Below are 15,744 nucleotides of genomic sequence, written 5' to 3'. Positions count from 1 at the left end.
CCATCACGTGTCGTACAGCAATCTCAGGCTTTTTAATCCTGGTTCTGTATTACCACTGTCACCAGCAATAATAACAGTCCCCCTTCCAAATCACTTACAACGTGTTCCAGTTACTATGGCTGCATAACAAATCCTCCCAGAACATAGGAGCATAAAACAACCATTTAATTTGCTCATGTGTTTTGTGGATGCGGAATTCATAGAGGGTGCAGAATGGTGGCTGATGTCTGAGGCCTCAGCTGGGGGACTTGAAGGCTGGGGGCTGGAGTCATCTGCAGGCTCTTTCACTTTTATACCTGGGAGATGCTGTTTGCTAACTGAGAACTGAGCTTGGGCTGTCAGGTGGAACAACTACATGGGGCCTCTTGGTTTCTTCACAATACGGTGGCTGGCTCCAAGGACAGTGTCCAGCGAGAGAGTGCCCAGTGAAAGCTGTACCACGGTTTACGACTTAGCCTTGGGAATCACAGTGTCACTTCCGCCACATTCTATCCGCAAGACAGTTACAACGCTCTCCCAGGTTGAGGGGGAGGGGACAAAGATGCCCCTTCTTGATGGAGGAAGGTCGACGTCACAATGAAAGAAGAGCACATGGGATGGGATGTGTGTTGCTGTAGCCATCCTGGGAAAATGCAATCTGCCACATTATGTGTCAGGTAGCTCAGATGATCTCTTATTCCTCAAAAAACACTGAGGGGCTACCTATACGTATCTCCATTCTAGAGATGGACAAACTGAATCCCAGAGAGGCAAAGTAACCTGCCTTGGGCAGTGTATTTAACGTCTCTGAGCCTCAGTGAGCCACCTCTATAAAATGGGTAGAAAAATCTCTGCCTGAATGGATTACTGTGAGCCTGCAGTGCTTATTACCTTATGAGGTTGTTGGAAGGTTGAAGTTGGGGGAGTGATTTTGTGATCTCTTATCCTTTGTGCCAGTGCAAAGTACCAGTCTTCATTGCTGTAGTATCATTATTTCCTTGCCTTCCACCTACAATCATCTGTCCCACACAAACCCCACAGCCAACCAGGGACCAGGGTTTCCACTCACATACCCTCACGAGCGAGGCATGTCAAAGCCTTTTGGCAGGGGTTAGCTTTGGTGCAGCAGAAGGATCGCACCCTCCTTCCCTGCCTGTTCCTATTTCCAGGGGGGAAAGTACCTTGGGAAGAATGCTAGTGTTTGTTTATAAATTCCAAATGTATAACCCTTAATACCTCATTTAGTTGGTTAAATGTAGCCCTTTAGTCATATGAAGGGCCATCTGTGTCTCTCCCCCAGGGTAGCAGAAGGAAGGACCGGCATTTTTGCATGAGTTCATGGGCAGGAATCTTCTGGCTCCCGGGGTGGGGGGGGTGGCAAGGACCATCTTGGAAAATCACTCCTCTGGGGATGCATTCCAGGCCCTGTGTCCTTCATTGACAATGCACTATCTGTAAGGTCTGAGGCCTTAAGAGACCCCCTTTGCTGTGATGCCCATTATATAGACGATTTACTCTACTGTTAATAGGATTCAATTAGGAAAGGGGCAGGGGAAGGGGGCTAAGTGCTGGAGAGTACGTAGCAGCCTGAACACCGCTCTCATTTCATGGCCTGCTGGGCTGGCTGCCTCATAGCAGCCGAGGCAGGAGTGAGGGAGGGGCTAGAACACATTCAGCAGGCATGGCTGGGCTGTGCTCACACCCCCCCAGGAGCTGGGGGCACTCAGGTGACCACCAGAACCTCAAGTGGCAGGTGTCTGTATAACCGAGGTGAGCTTTTATATTTTAGAGAAACACCAGGCTCAGTAGAGAGAGCCCCGGCTCTGCAATCTGGAAGAGCCAGCTTTGAATCTGGCTCCTGCCCTTAGAGCAGGGTAACTGTGGACCCGTAACTTAAGGCCTCTGAGCCTCAGATTCAGTTTCTTCAACTGACCATCACGTAAAGTGTGGGGCAGAGACATACTAACCACCCGCATCATGCCTGATGCTTAGGGAAGGCCCAATACACGGGGTTTGTTTTTGTCGCTGCTTTCTAATCCTTGCAAGAACCACTTTAAGGATGAAGAAGTGCAGGGAAGCATGGTTTTGCCTGCAAACGCTGCTGCTTGTCTTTCCTATTGATGGGAACAAGTCTCTGCCCATGAGCCCAAAAGGTACAGTTTGACAGTCTCTGGGAGGCCATAGGACCAAGAAAGCTATTCCTGGACATGGCTGGCTGGAAGCAGTGGTCAATCTCTCACTGCTCCCAGCTTCTGCTTGGTTGGTCTTTAAAAGGTGAGTTTCTTTTCCCCTGCCCCAAATCTCCACCATCTCTAACCCTCATCACTACCCTGAACAAAGTAAGATTTAAAAATCCCAAGAGCACAGATGGGAACATTGAGGTTCAGAGAGGTGCTGTGACCTGCCCAGGGTCACACAGCACACAAACGCCAAAGGCTAAGGGTTTTTGGTTGCTCTAGCGGGGAAATGCCAGCCCCTCAGCGGCTGACAAGCCCAACCCCTCAGAGCTTCAACTCCTCCTCCCTCCCCCATGTCAACAAAAAGAAACTCATTTTCTATTCCTGGCTTCTCTGCCAGCTCAGAGAAGAGACTGAGTGAAGAAGAAATGTCTCCAAATATACCCAGATGGTCTTTCCTGACTTCTCAGTTTTGCTGTCTGTTTTGCGAAATCTGTTTTCCACTAGACTCTGGGAACTGCAGGTGCAGGGGCCTGGGTAACAGCTGCCCTCCTCTGGGCTGGGTACCTGCTCTCCCGAGTTTGTGTCCTGGGGCTGTGTGCTCAGACTTGACCATGTTTGGGCATGCAGGCTCGTCTCAGATGGGAACCAAAGGCCGCTTCCCCAGAGACGGACTGGGAGCCCAAACTTCCTGCTGGAGCTCAGGCGGCCTCTTTTGGGGTGGGGGCTGGGGGCCAGGCAGAAAAGTGTCTGCCGAAGACTCACAGGGCACCAGGGAGACTGTGAGTACCAAGTTCAAGGGCACTGGGGAAGTGGCTTCTCCAGAGACTGGGGCTGGAGGGGAGATCTTCATGGAGGGAGGCTGGCAGTGGGAACTCCCTCCCTCGAGGGGCTGTCCATCAGGATTCTGGGCTCCAGAGGAGCGGATATTGTGTCACTCGGGACTAGAACTGCTGGACCCGTGGTCTGGTGGTCTTCGGGGGGCCAAGGGTAGGGGTGGGCGCTCCATGGCCCAGTCACTGTAGTAACTCAGTGCTCTGGCCCTCAGGTCTCAGCTCCCAGAGCAGCCAGAGGGCGGCAGCCTGGAGACCAGGACCGGTCCTGGCGCTTGTCCCCAGGGGAGGGGGTAGGGCAGAAACAGGCCCAGCAAGAGCACTGGGGACTTCTGATCCAAACCTTCAGGGTTTTCTTTGTTAATAGTAAGAGTTAATATTTATGGAGGGCTTGCGTTGGGCCAGGCACTGTGATACACATGATGTTCGGTACATCATTTGCTCTTTGTCAGAACTCTTGGAAGCAGGTACTATCATACTCGTTTCATAGTCACAAGGTTGCTAAGTAGCAAAGCCAGGATTTGATCCCATGTCTGATGACCTCAAAACACCCCCTGTCCCTCACTCCACCAGACCCTTAAACACTGTCCTCTATGCCCTGTCCTCTTAAGGAAAAGGAGGTCAACCCAAATACCAGGTCACACAGGACCCTCCAAAATCCTGTCTTGCTTGGCCTTTCTTCGTCTTTCCTAAATCCACCCCAGACCTCTAGTGACTTTTCTAAATGGGAAGCTATATCCCCAAAGTCCAGAGATATTTAGCAATTCTCAAAACTGAGATAGTCTTCTTAGAGTCTAACTGAAATCCCTCCTTTTACAGCTGCAACCCATTTCTTCTTGTCCAGACCCCAGGGGATGTCAGCAGCTCCCAACCTTCCTCCTGTCTGAAGGCTCTCACTGTGCATGTTGTATCCTATGACCATATCCGCATCCATAACTTCTCCCCATTCTTTAATCCTGCGTGGTCTCAGGAGGATTTATCAAAACTCTGAAGCCTACTCCTTCAGTGTGGGCCACAGTCTCACCAGAGCATTGCAGACAGGTGGGATCTGAACGAGTGGCAGATTCCAGACTGTTCTGTGACAGGGAGCCTCCCATCTCTTTTCCTCCTGAGTTCTCAGACCCGGTAGCACAGGGTCCTGCCTTCCCCAGCCTCGGGAGTGCCCAGGGGCTGGGAGGATACAAGAAGCTGTGCAGCAGAAGGGCCAGTGCCCCTGGGGTCTGATTAGCCAGGAAGGCAGGGCAGGCCTCCCCCCTTCAAGGATGCCCCGACTCTCCCAGGAAAGGACTGGTTTTGTTGTGAGCACTCAGCCTAGGTCCTCCCTCCAAGGCAAGATTCCTTCTTGGCCCCAGAGACTTGTGTTCCACAGTCCTGGGGCTGGGGCCAGGCGCCAGTGACCGTAGACAGTCCTGGGGAAGCAGGCCATGTGGGCTTTTAGCCCATCCTCAGGTGGCTGCGTTCCTTTACCTGCAAAAAAGTGGATGGGCTTGTTAAACTGGCCCCAGGTAAACAATGATGTGGGCTGTCCCACTCCCACAAGACGGAGAGACAGAAGGACAGAAGTAATAGGACCGAAGAGAATTGAACAGAACGTCTTTCTTTGTCAAGGGAACATTTTTTCCCTTGTGAGTTTGTAATGTCTGTTAGAATGCAGGGAAACCCCACTTCTCAGTGCCCCAAATGTGGAAGGAAAAGTCATCATTGGGTGAGGGAGTCAATCATCTTGGAGGGAGTGACAGGGCTGTAACCTTGGTATCTGACCCTGGAATCTCCTCTTTAGGACACTAGGGGAGGGGGAACAGCTGGAGTGGGGAGGACAGGGGGTCAAGCATCTCTGATTGGACACTTGAAATAGTCCAATAGTTAGGAGAGAAGCCTGAGTAGAAAATAAAGCACTTTGCTGAAAAATCCCTTTGGACTAATAATGCCTATCTCCTGGATACTCACTAATTCATAAAAATATTAGGTTTATTACTTTAGGGACCTGGTGGGGAAAATAAATTCCTTCCTGATGTCTGGCTAAAATTTCCCCTACAACAGGGATTACAGAGAAAGGCCCCATGGCCCCCGTATCTTTGGTAGAACTGCTACCTTCAACAACAAACAAAACACCAGCACAGGAATTTACCACAGGCTGTGAGGCAATGCACAGAGGGATGGGAAAGCCATACAAGGACAGAAGCCCGGAACCTCTGGCTCCAGGCGGCACACGGGTGGCAAGAGTGACACTCCTGGAGGGTGTTCAGTGCGCCCAGCAGGGGAGGGAGGGGCCCTGCTTGCCCTGGGGAGAAGCAGATTCCCAGAAGAAAAACGAGGGGCTTCCGGCCCAAGAAGGCGGAAGGGAGGAAGTTGCCAGTCACTCCCCTGCAATCTGCTTTGGCCCAGGGCGGCTCAAGTCCCCCGTATAAGAGAGCAGTTGCTGAGGCCACGTAATGCCTCCTGCCCTTGCTTGGAGCAAGGAGGAGGCTCTTACAGGATCCCAGTAGTGGAGACACCTCCTGCCACCCCCGATGCCTATGGCTGCCCTCTGGGGGTCCTGCTGCCCCTTCTCTGCATGCTGCCCCCGCCCAGCTGGCCCTGCTGTGGGACTGTTTTGGCAGAACTGTGAAATGCTCCAAGCTGTTCTGAGACAAGTATCCTAGGAGAAAGAGCACGGACGGTCCACTTCTGCAGGGAGGATATTAGTTTATCTCCAGTATTAGTTTCCTATCAGTGCCGTAACAAGGTACCACAAACTTGGTGGCCCCAAACAACAGAAATTTACATACACACAGTTCCGGAAGCCAGAAGTTTAAAATCAGCAAGATGTTGGCAAGGCTAAATCAAGGTGTCAGCGGGGCTGTACTTCCTTCAGAGGCTGTAGGGGCCAATCCATAATTCCTTGCCTCTTCCAGCTTCTGGTGGCAGCCCGCACTCCCTGGCACGTGGCCACATCACTCCAATCTCAGCCGCCCCGGTCACAGCGCCCTCTCCTCTTTTGTGTCTAATCTCCCTCCACCTCCTTCCTATAAGGATCCTTGCAGTTACATTTAGGTCTACATGGATAATCTAGGATAATCTCCCCATCTCAAGATCCTTAATTTAAAATCTTTGCCATGTAAAGTAACAGTCACAGATCCTGGGGCTGAGAACATGTGTATCTTGGGGGCCACTACTGAGCCTGTCACACACTGTGTGGCCTTGGGCCAGTCACTTTACCTCTCTGAGCCACAGGTCCTTCATCTGTAGAATGGGGATGATAGTACTTGCCTCTCAGAGCTGGGGGGAGGCTTACACGGGGTCAAAAAAGCTCTCTGAGGTTGCCAAGCTCCGTATAAAAGTAAAGATGATGTTGATATTTGACCACCTTCTTCTCTCACCTGTCCTCCCTTCTGTGGTTTACCTGTCACCTGTGCTGATCTCACGTCTGTTTGCCTCTGTGGTCCTAGAAATGACTGCTGTCCCTTGTGGACATGGGGAAGAAGTTGGTGATGGCCCAGAAGCGGGGAGAGACCCGAGCCCTTTGCCTGGGTGTGGCCATGGTGGCGTGCGCCGTCATCACCTATTACATCCTCGGCACGACCGTGCTGCCCCTCTACCAGAAAAGGTACCGAACCCTCCCAGCCTGGCCCCATCCTCCGGCCTCTCCCCTAAGGGTCTGGTCTGCAAGGAACCCCAGGCTTCTTCTTACCCTTCCCCTTGACCCTCACACCAGGCAGGAAGATCTGGACAATCCTCATTCTTAGGGTCAAGGGTTCAAGTGCAGGGAGGGTAGGCCGGACTGGGCCCTGCATGTCTGGAGTTCTGGAACTTGGGTGTAAAAGAGGCAGGAGGCCCTTCTCACAAGAAACAGCCAAGGAGACCAACACCTCTTCCCTGGTGGTCCAGTGGTTAAGAATCTGCCTTCCAATACAGGGGACGTGGGTCCGATCCCTGGTCCGGGAACTAAGATCCCACATACAGCAGGGCAACTAAGCCCGCACGCCACAACTACTGAGCCCACGCACCTCAACTGGTGAGCCTGCGTGCCGCAAACTACAGAGCCCATGTGCTCTGGAGCCTGCATGCCACAACTAGAGAGAGAAAACCTGCACGCCACAACTAGAGAAGAGCCCATGCACCACAACTAGAGAGAATGTCACGTGTCTCAACTAGAGAGAAGACCGCATGCCACAACTATGACCCGACGCAGCCAAAAATAAAAATAAAAAATTAAAAAAAAGAAAGAAAGAAACAGCCAAGGATCAGAGCAAATGCCCCAGTGTGAGTCTGATCCCAGGAGGAATCAGAGAGTCACAGAATTTTGTAGCTCATCTGCATTTTGGCTCTCTTTCACAAACCTCTGAGTCAAGTGGGTACCTATCTTCCTGTTGAATATCTCAAGTGATGGGGAGCTCACTACCTCAACTGTATACACCATTTCATTTGGGGGCCTTTCTGATAAGTAGGGAGTGTCTACACTGAGCCAAAAAACTGTTCCCTTGGAGCTCTGCTCTGGAATCTCAGAGAATGTCCCATGCCTTTGCTGCCTGACATGTCAACCACTTGAGCTTTTAAAGGAAAAGCTGTGAAGTCCCTGATCCATGTTCTTTTTTTCTTTTTTTTTAAATGATTATTCTATGTTTATTTATTTATTTTATTTATGGCTGTGTTGGGTCTTCATTTCTGTCCGAGGGCTTTCTCTAGTTGTGGCAAGCAGGGGCCACTCTTCATCACGGTGCGCGGGCCTCTCACTATTGCGGCCTCTCTTGCAGCGGAGCACAGGCTCCAGACGCGCAGGCTCAGCAGTTGTGGCTCACGGGCCCAGCCGCTCCGCGGCATGTGGGATCCTCCCGGACCAGGGCTCGAACCCGTGTCCCCTGCATTGGCAGGCAGATTCTCAACCACTGCGCCACCAGGGAAGCCCTGATCCATGTTCTAATGGGAGCAAATATGCTCAGTTCTCTCAGCCTGATCTTAGGATAAGTCTCAGACCCTTGCCTCTGGCCGCGTTCCAGTGGCTGGCAGCCCCCTCAGTCTGGCACTGTGTCTCCTGCCTGGTAAATGGGAGATGAGTCACAATCGATTCACTGGTGTGTTGTTGAGCCTGTCATCCTCGGCCGGGCCTGCTCCTGACCAACTTTTTCCAGCACTGGAGCCATTCCAGGCCGGAATCTTACCGAGCAAGGCACCGCTCAGAGCAGCCACGTGCCTCCAACACGTTTCCTCCGGGTTAAGCACCATCCCCGTCATCTTCTCAACTCGGGAGACAAATCAAGCCCCTCCTCCATCTACTCTTTTTAAAGGAAAGGGCACAGATTCTGAAGCCATCCATACCTGGCTTCAGGTCCTGTGTGGCCTTGGGAAAGTCACTCGACCTTTCTGAACTTCTCTGCCGCCCTCTACAAGAGGAAGATGTTGTGGATAAGGAGTCTGAGGTCGGGCTGCCCGTCAGAATCACTGTGAGGAGTTTTAAAAACGCACCAGGCCTGGAGCCCACCTACCTTAGAAATTCTGATTCACTTGTTCTGGGGTGTGGTTTGGCCATGACAATCTTCACAAGCTCCCCAGGGTATTGGGTGAGCAGCCAGGGCCGGAACCACTTATGCAGATGTTGTCCAAAAGGCCCAAAAGCGTTGATATTCGGATTCTACGATTCCTGCCCTGGGCCCAGGGACTCTCGGGTCACGCTCCTTTAGTGCCAGATGCTGAGGGTCTCGGCCCTGGGTCTCTCTAGAGGGGTTCACACTGGGCAATCTGTGCCATCCAGGTTCTGAGATGTGTATGTGTGTGCACCATCTCCCCAGCGTGTGGACCCAGGAATCCATGTGTCACCTGATTGAGACCAACATCAGGGACCAGGAGGAGCTGGAGGGCAAGAGAGTGCCCCAGTACCCGTGCCTGTGGGTCAACGTGTCATCCGTGGGCCGGTGGGCCGTGCTGTACCACACGGAGGACACTCGGGACCGGAACCAGCAGGTACTGACTGGGGGGCGAGGTACACATCCCCTTACCCCTGGCAGGTGTGTGCGCCTGTCCCTAGCTGGTTCCCTATCCCCGCTCTGGAGAGCGGAGGCCGGGAAAGATAAACCCACTTGACCAGGGGCCACAGCTGGTATGAGGTCCAGACAGACTTAGCTCTTCTGCATTGGAGTCAGACAGACCTGCCATTAACCAGCTGTGTGGTGGGAGCAGCCAACGCGGCCCCTCTAAGCCTCAGTTTCTACATTTGTTGAAGCGCTGTTATGAAGTCAGGGACTGTATATGATGTACCAGGCTCGATGCTGGGTGGATAGCAGGCACGACAAAGAAGCTGTTAATGGTCTTGCTTCATCCTGTAAAGTGAGTCACATGAGAGGCCAGACCCAGAGCTGACCCCACAGAGAGGAACCCCTGTGACTCCCACCTGCAACTCTAGGAAACCAGAGGCCCAGGTTTGGAGCAACCTTTGGAGGCCAACACTTGGGAGATGTTCCCATCACTGCCTCTCAACAGCCCCCCATCCCAAATCCACCATTGTAGCCCTCTCTATAGGAAACACAAGTTGGCCCATTTTCACTCACTCATTCACTCGCTCTTTCATTCAGCCATCGCTGAGCACTTCCTGTGGGTGAGCACTTCCTGTGGCTGAGCATTTCCTTTGGGTTCAAGAGGAGAGAGCTCATACGTGAAATAACACCTAGTAGAGAGGAATCAGTGCCATAGGGAGGAACCAAAAAAATTATGGGCTTTAAAGGAGGGAGTGACATTTCCTAGCACATTGAGGTGAGGGTATCAGAAAGGCATTTGGGTTAAAAATCAGGCAGGTACAGTTTACACAGAAATACGGGGCGGGGGACATACATATCAAGGGGAGGCAGAGAACAAGGCACGGGGAGGGAGGGCCGGGTAAGAGAGAGATTCCAACACCGGCACAGACAATGCCACAGGATGGGGTGTAGTGGGAAAATGTTTCAGAAGTAGCCTAGGGTCTGTTCTCAGAAGCCCCCCGCACTACCAAAGTGGACAATTAAACTGGGTTTTTTTTTTGTAGTTTTTTTTTGTTTTTTGAGAGAAGAAAAACTTTAATGAAGAATACTACATGTTATAGAAGGTAATTAGCTCTCATATTAATAAAATATTACAGAAAACACTTTTCTGAATTTTTTTTTTTTTTTTTTTTTTGCTAAAAGGACAGTCTTCAAGGGTGTCTGAGAGTGATAGCAAGCATAACACAGTAGGAGAGAAGGAGGGAAGGTTGAGTTCCAGCATTCCCTGACACAGCACAGTTAGGGAAGCACATGAAGCAACCATTTTACAGAGAATGGGATTAGGCATTTATATTCAATCAGGATTTTTTTTTGAGCTTTAACAATTCAGCATAAGGAAGGAAACTGGGCAGGAAAGATGGAGGAAGGGTTAAGCTTATCCACAATTGCCATTTTACAGAAAAACACATTGGTTCAACCATATGAGATGGGCAGGTTAGTCTTCCCCGTGTAGCCCTGCAAGTACGTAGAGCAAATGCCAAGGCCGTCTGGGCTCGGGTACTGGGTACACAGTTTGAAAGAGACTCTGATTCCACCAGGGCTGGTCTCTCATCAACCTGCGCTGGGAACACATGAAGTTCCTTTGCATTTGCATCAAAAGGCCAGAGCTTTGCCTGGAAAAACCTCACACCAAATAATGCTCGTGGTGTTGGCTTTAACAGGGAGTAAAGTCATTTGCAACTCCTAATAGACTCCACCATTTCCTGGGGGAAGGTTCTACTGATTACCAGGGATTTAAATTCAAGCAAACCATAAAGAAGGGAAATACTAATGATATTCTGGCGCTGTATAAGCTGTGTGCCTGTCTTCCCTGCCAAGGACTACCAAACTGTCGAATTAAAATGTGATCAGGGAAGCTGGGGTTCCTCACCTCTGTCTGTGGGTTAGATGCATCTGGGGGACTTAGAACCAGGGTCCCACACCAGACCCACTGAAGCAGAATCTCTGGGCTCTTCAGGTGATTCCAAGGTTCCTTGGGAATTACTGCTGTGAGCAGCTGGGAGTCTTTAAAGGATTTGGGGTCCTGGCAGCATGATCAGAGTGACGTGGAGGAATGTGGGGTTCAGTTACTGGGGAGAGAGGTGAGGGCCACAGCAAACACCTGGGACAGCTTGGGTAGGGATGGATGCTGACAGTCAGAATTTGGCAGCTGATGGAATGGGAAGGGGGAGGGTGCCTGGGGGGACAGTGGGATCACTGACAGTGCTAGGGGGTCATGGAGAAGTGGGTCTGGGCAGTGCAAGGTGCTCTGACTTGTTCTGTCATCACTAGCATGACTCGGCCGTGCCAGATGGAGCTAGAGCCTCCAAACCCACCTGAATCAGCTCCTCCCAGGACCCCTGCCTCTTCTTTGGCATCCAGGGGCCCCTGATTTATTCAAGGATCAAGAAGCAAATTTTCAAAGACAAGCAGAAGTGATCACTGGTGCAATGGGGGCTGGGAACAGGCTGGTTTGTAGGCTGCCACCCCAGTCCTGAGGCTGCCAGAGGAGCGAAAGGCCAGATCTTCTCCCTAATGGGCTGTCAGCAGCCTGTGAGACATGCCTCTGTCTGGCCTTGGAAGGACAGCCCTGGCAGCCACTGGATATTCTATCTTTTATCCCATAGCATCCAGGCACGACCAGGAGTGGTGCCAATGGCAGGTTGCCACTCTGGCGTGACGGTGGAAGTGGCCTCATGGTTTTGCCAAACAGCTGGGTTGGTGCACCAGTTGTTCCTCCCACCTTTGTTCAGCCCCTTGCCGTGCAAGGAGCCAGTGCTCCAGGCCAGCTGGGTGTCTTCTGGAATCACATGTGAAAGGCCTGGCAAGGCTGTCTCCCCCAACCCCTACTATGAGGAAGGGTGTCGCCAGCCCACTCTTGGATTCTTCCATGAGACTTAGCCCGGGGGGGTTCTAAGCCCCTTCCCACGGTCTATGCTGAGGACAGTGACACTGTAGGGCCTGGGGGAGAGGCTAGATCATTTAAGGTCCTTTAGACAACTCATGGTTAGCTGGACCCAGGGCAGAGGAGAGAGGATGCAAGTGGGCCCCAGGCCTCTGAAGTTGGCTCTGCAGAGTAAACTCCTGTCCCGTGTCTAGAGAACATAAAGGATCTAGAGTGATCCGAAGCTGGCAAAGAATACAGTGGGACCCCAGGATGGGCACAAGTCCCCACTTCGGAGCTTGTCCATAGGCCCCTCCTTAAGGGAAAGAAGGAGTATTGTTGCAATTTCATAGTTAAGTCACAATATTATTATTGTTATTAATAGCATCTTCCATTTATTGAGCACATACTATGTCCTGGGCTCTGCACTAAGCGCTTAACGTGCATCATCTTGTTTAACCGCCATGACAATTCTGCTAGGCAGGCACCCTCACAAACCCAATCTACAAGGCTCAGCGAGGTTGAGACATTTGCCAAGGTCACACAACTTGGAACTTGCGGTTGAACTCAGACCTGTCTGGTTACATCACCACACCTTTGCTCAGTGGGCTAGGTTACCCAAGGTCACAGTCAGAGACTTTGGGGAGATAGGACTAGGCCCTCTGAGCTCAGGATTCTGGATCCACCTGCTACTGGGACCCTATAGTACCCAACAAATCTGAATGCCAGATTCCTCAGGAGCCAGCTTCTCCGCAGCCTCAGCTGCTCCCTGACTGGCTGGGGACGTGGATCTACATCTGGATGCAGCTCTCCCACTTCCCAGGCTGTCAGAGCTGTGATGTAACCATTCTCTGTACTGCTGGACTGAATGCTGTCAGGGCAGGCGGCTTTGGGGCAGGACCTCATTTAAATACAGGGAGCAACCCAGGCCTGGGGAGAAGCTGGCTCAACACTGTCACTCGTTTTGATCTTGGACATGATTGGACGAGGGCAGTGGTCCTCAAACTTTAGTGCATGGAGGAATCACCCCATTGCTGAGCCCCACACTCAGCCATTCAGAGTGAGTAGGGAGCCTGTGCTTATGGCCAGCCCTCCAGGTAGTCAGTTGCTGAGGCCGTGTGGGGGACTACCCTCGCAGAACATCTGCCGGAGGCTCACATAAGCAACATTCAGACCACCCAGCAAGGAACAGATATAAAACCAGGGTCTCCACTTTGCGCCTTCTCCGTGGAGCTTTCCATCTGGACCTCAGATGCACAGGCCGGAAAGTTCCTAATCACAATGAGCAGTGTCAGAATTAAACGTGTCCCAGGCTCTGCCTGCACAAAGCTCTTTTAAATGCATTCTCTCTTTCCTTTGAATCTCAGTGTCAAATACCAGCTGGCCAACATCTTTTGTTTGGCTCACTGCAGAGTTAGACCTCAAAGGGTTTTCAATTCAAATTTTCACCAATATTTTAAAATTGTGAGAGTCCGCATTAAAATCTGGTTTTCCGGCTTCTCTTAAAATATTGGAGGTCTGGCTACCGTAGGTCTTCTTGATGGCATGGCATCAGTTGTCCAGATGGAGTGATGACTGCCAGTCTAGATGCATCTGGCTCTCTCCATCTCACCAGGACCACCCATCCCCTGACACCAAGTGTCAGCTGGCGCCTGTCATCTTATTCCCTCCCCTTCCTCACCTGTGGACGTTACCTGCCTGAGCTTTGTAGACAACTGAGTGTATGACCTCTGCCCTGAATCGAAATATAGAGCCCACTCAGCCTGTGTCCCCCACCGGTCTCCTTAGACAGATAAGTTTGAAGTTCTTTAATAAACTCCCTTGAAAAAAGTATTGCTATTAACCCATTTCAGTGATGGAGACATCAAGGCTCAGAATGGTAAGCCATTTGCCTAAGGTTCTGAAGCCAATGGGAGCAGAGCCAGGGCTCCAGCTGGGGCCCCAATCCCCAGGTGTGCAGCTCCAAGGCCACCACCCTCCCAAACGACTCTGTGTACACACCTTCTAGAACCACACCACGTGCAGCCTGCCAAGTTTGGACAGTCTTGGCTCCCACCCAGGGGCCTGACTGCAAAGCTGACGCTCTTCTTTATTCTGTGCTGGGCGCTGAGAAACAGGGATGTCCAGCCCCACGGGTGCTCTTGCTTCTCCCTGCAGTGCTCCTACATCCCAGGCAGCCTGGACAACTACCAGATGGCCCGGGCCGACGTGGAGGAGGTTAGAGCCAAATTCCACCAGCGCCAGGTTTTCCACTGCTTCTCCACGGCTCGGGAGAATGAGACGAGTGTCCTGTACCAGCGCCTCTACGGTCCCCAGACCCTCCTCTTCTCCCTCTTCTGGCCCACCTTCCTGCTGACCGGTGGCCTCCTCGTTATCGTCATGGTGAAGATCAACCAGTCCCTCTCCATCCTGGCAGCCCAGAAGTAGCCCCATTCTCACCACTTCACTGCTCGGACCACCAGGGGCTGGATGGGTCCCCGGGCTACTCCTCACTTGTGTCCCCACGCCTCCTCCCCCGGCCTTCCCACTCTCCCCCTCCAATACACTCTGTCTTCTGCTGCATGGATGGTCTTTGGGAAATCTCTTTGTTAAGTCATTTCCTGCTCAAGAAGGTACAGTGGCTTCCCCGGACCCGGGAGAATGCAAGGCCAACCAGTGATGGCTCTCCTTTCCCTGTCCCCGCGCAACTGACTCAAACTGCTTTCCTACTGTGCCACTGTCCACTGCACTGATGACAGTGATTCTGACTTCTGTGCCTGTGTCCTGGCAGTTGGATCAAAGACCTGCTGGTCCCACCCAGGAAGCCATCCCTGGGAAACCTCTGTTCCTTCTTTGAATTCCACTCTGAAAACAACAGCAGCCCTCATGGACAGAGCACACTTAGAACATCCCTTGTTTTCAGGATTCTCAGAGCTATATACACTTTTATACCAATATTAACAAATATAGGTACAAACTTCTGGTCTTAAAGCCATGGGGATATAACGTACAGCGTGGTGACCATAGTTAATAATACTTTATTGCGTATTTGAAAGTGGCTAAGAGAGTAGATCTTAAAAGCTCTCATCACAAGAATAAAAACTGTCACTGTGGGGAGATGGATCTTAACTAGGCTTATTGTGGTGATGATTTTGCAACACATACTACAGATATCGAATCATCATGTTACAAACTTGAAAACTAATATAATCTTATATATCAATTATACCTCAACTTAAAAAAACCAAATATATAAAAAATAACAAGAGACTATAAGGAAATAATACTAAAATACATCAAAGTAGTAACAGTGGGATGGTGGTTAACTGTAACTTTCTTCCCTCTTTTTATTTTTGGTACTTTTCTAAATTTTTCAACACTAGGAAGGTTTGGTTTCATTGTGTTTGTTTTTAATCAGAAAAGTAACAGTAGATGTTACTTTCGAAGGAAGTTTGAAAGGGTGAGCTCCCCATCACCAAGCAGATGCAAGTGGCCTAGGGAAGGGGTTCAGCTCCAATCAGAGACAGGTTTTTGAGAACACACAAGTTTAAGAACCCTGTATGGAGGGAAGGTAACCGCAGAGATGGGGATTTATGATTTACAATGCAGATAAATACAAGACACTGGCCCTGCAGGGAAGTCCGTCTCAGTCTTGGAAAGGGGATAATTGGGGGAAGCTGTCATCTCTACCATTACCACTCCAAAAATTTGACCTAGAGCAGTCATTCTCAAAGTGTGGTCCCAGGGCCAGCAATATCAACATTCTATGGAGGTTCGTGAGAAATGCACATTCTCAGGCCCTCAGCCCAGCCCTACTGAACCAGAAACCCCAAGGCGGTGCGGTGGGGAGAGGTTGCGTGGGGTCCCGAGGAGATGGACAGCGCTTTGTGTTCTAACAATGGCTGCAGGGGACCTGTGCTGGAGCA

General features: G+C 51.1%; 2 protein-coding genes across 3 annotated transcripts in view; one reads left to right on the top strand and one right to left on the bottom strand.

The window, feature by feature from the left end:
• KCNIP1 (potassium voltage-gated channel interacting protein 1) overlaps nucleotides 1-15,744 on the bottom strand; it is a 346,372-nt gene that overhangs the window by 311,355 nt on the left and 19,273 nt on the right. The window lies entirely within an intron of this gene.
• On the top strand, nucleotides 2,902-14,295 carry KCNMB1 (potassium calcium-activated channel subfamily M regulatory beta subunit 1). Its single transcript, XM_068534613.1, has 4 exons — nucleotides 2,902-2,938; nucleotides 6,418-6,575; nucleotides 8,755-8,926; nucleotides 13,997-14,295. The coding sequence occupies exons 2-4, from the start codon at nucleotides 6,442-6,444 to the stop codon at nucleotides 14,264-14,266; spliced, it is 576 nt and encodes a 191-aa protein (XP_068390714.1). The 5' UTR covers nucleotides 2,902-2,938; nucleotides 6,418-6,441; the 3' UTR covers nucleotides 14,267-14,295.

The sequence above is a fragment of the Eschrichtius robustus genome, chromosome 2, assembly GCF_028021215.1.
Source record: "Eschrichtius robustus isolate mEscRob2 chromosome 2, mEscRob2.pri, whole genome shotgun sequence".
Taxonomy (NCBI): domain Eukaryota; kingdom Metazoa; phylum Chordata; class Mammalia; order Artiodactyla; family Eschrichtiidae; genus Eschrichtius; species Eschrichtius robustus.
Note: the sequence above shows the minus strand (reverse complement) of the source record. Positions and strands in the feature narration are given on the sequence as shown.

Coding starts and splice junctions, on each gene's coding strand:
- KCNMB1 (XM_068534613.1), top strand. CDS start 6,442: ATGGGGAAGAAGTTGGTGATGGCCCAGAAGCGGGGAGAGACCCGAGCC. Junction 6,576..8,754: donor CTGCCCCTCTACCAGAAAAG/GTACCGAACCCT, acceptor CCATCTCCCCAG/CGTGTGGACCCAGGAATCCA. Junction 8,927..13,996: donor CTCGGGACCGGAACCAGCAG/GTACTGACTGGG, acceptor TTCTCCCTGCAG/TGCTCCTACATCCCAGGCAG.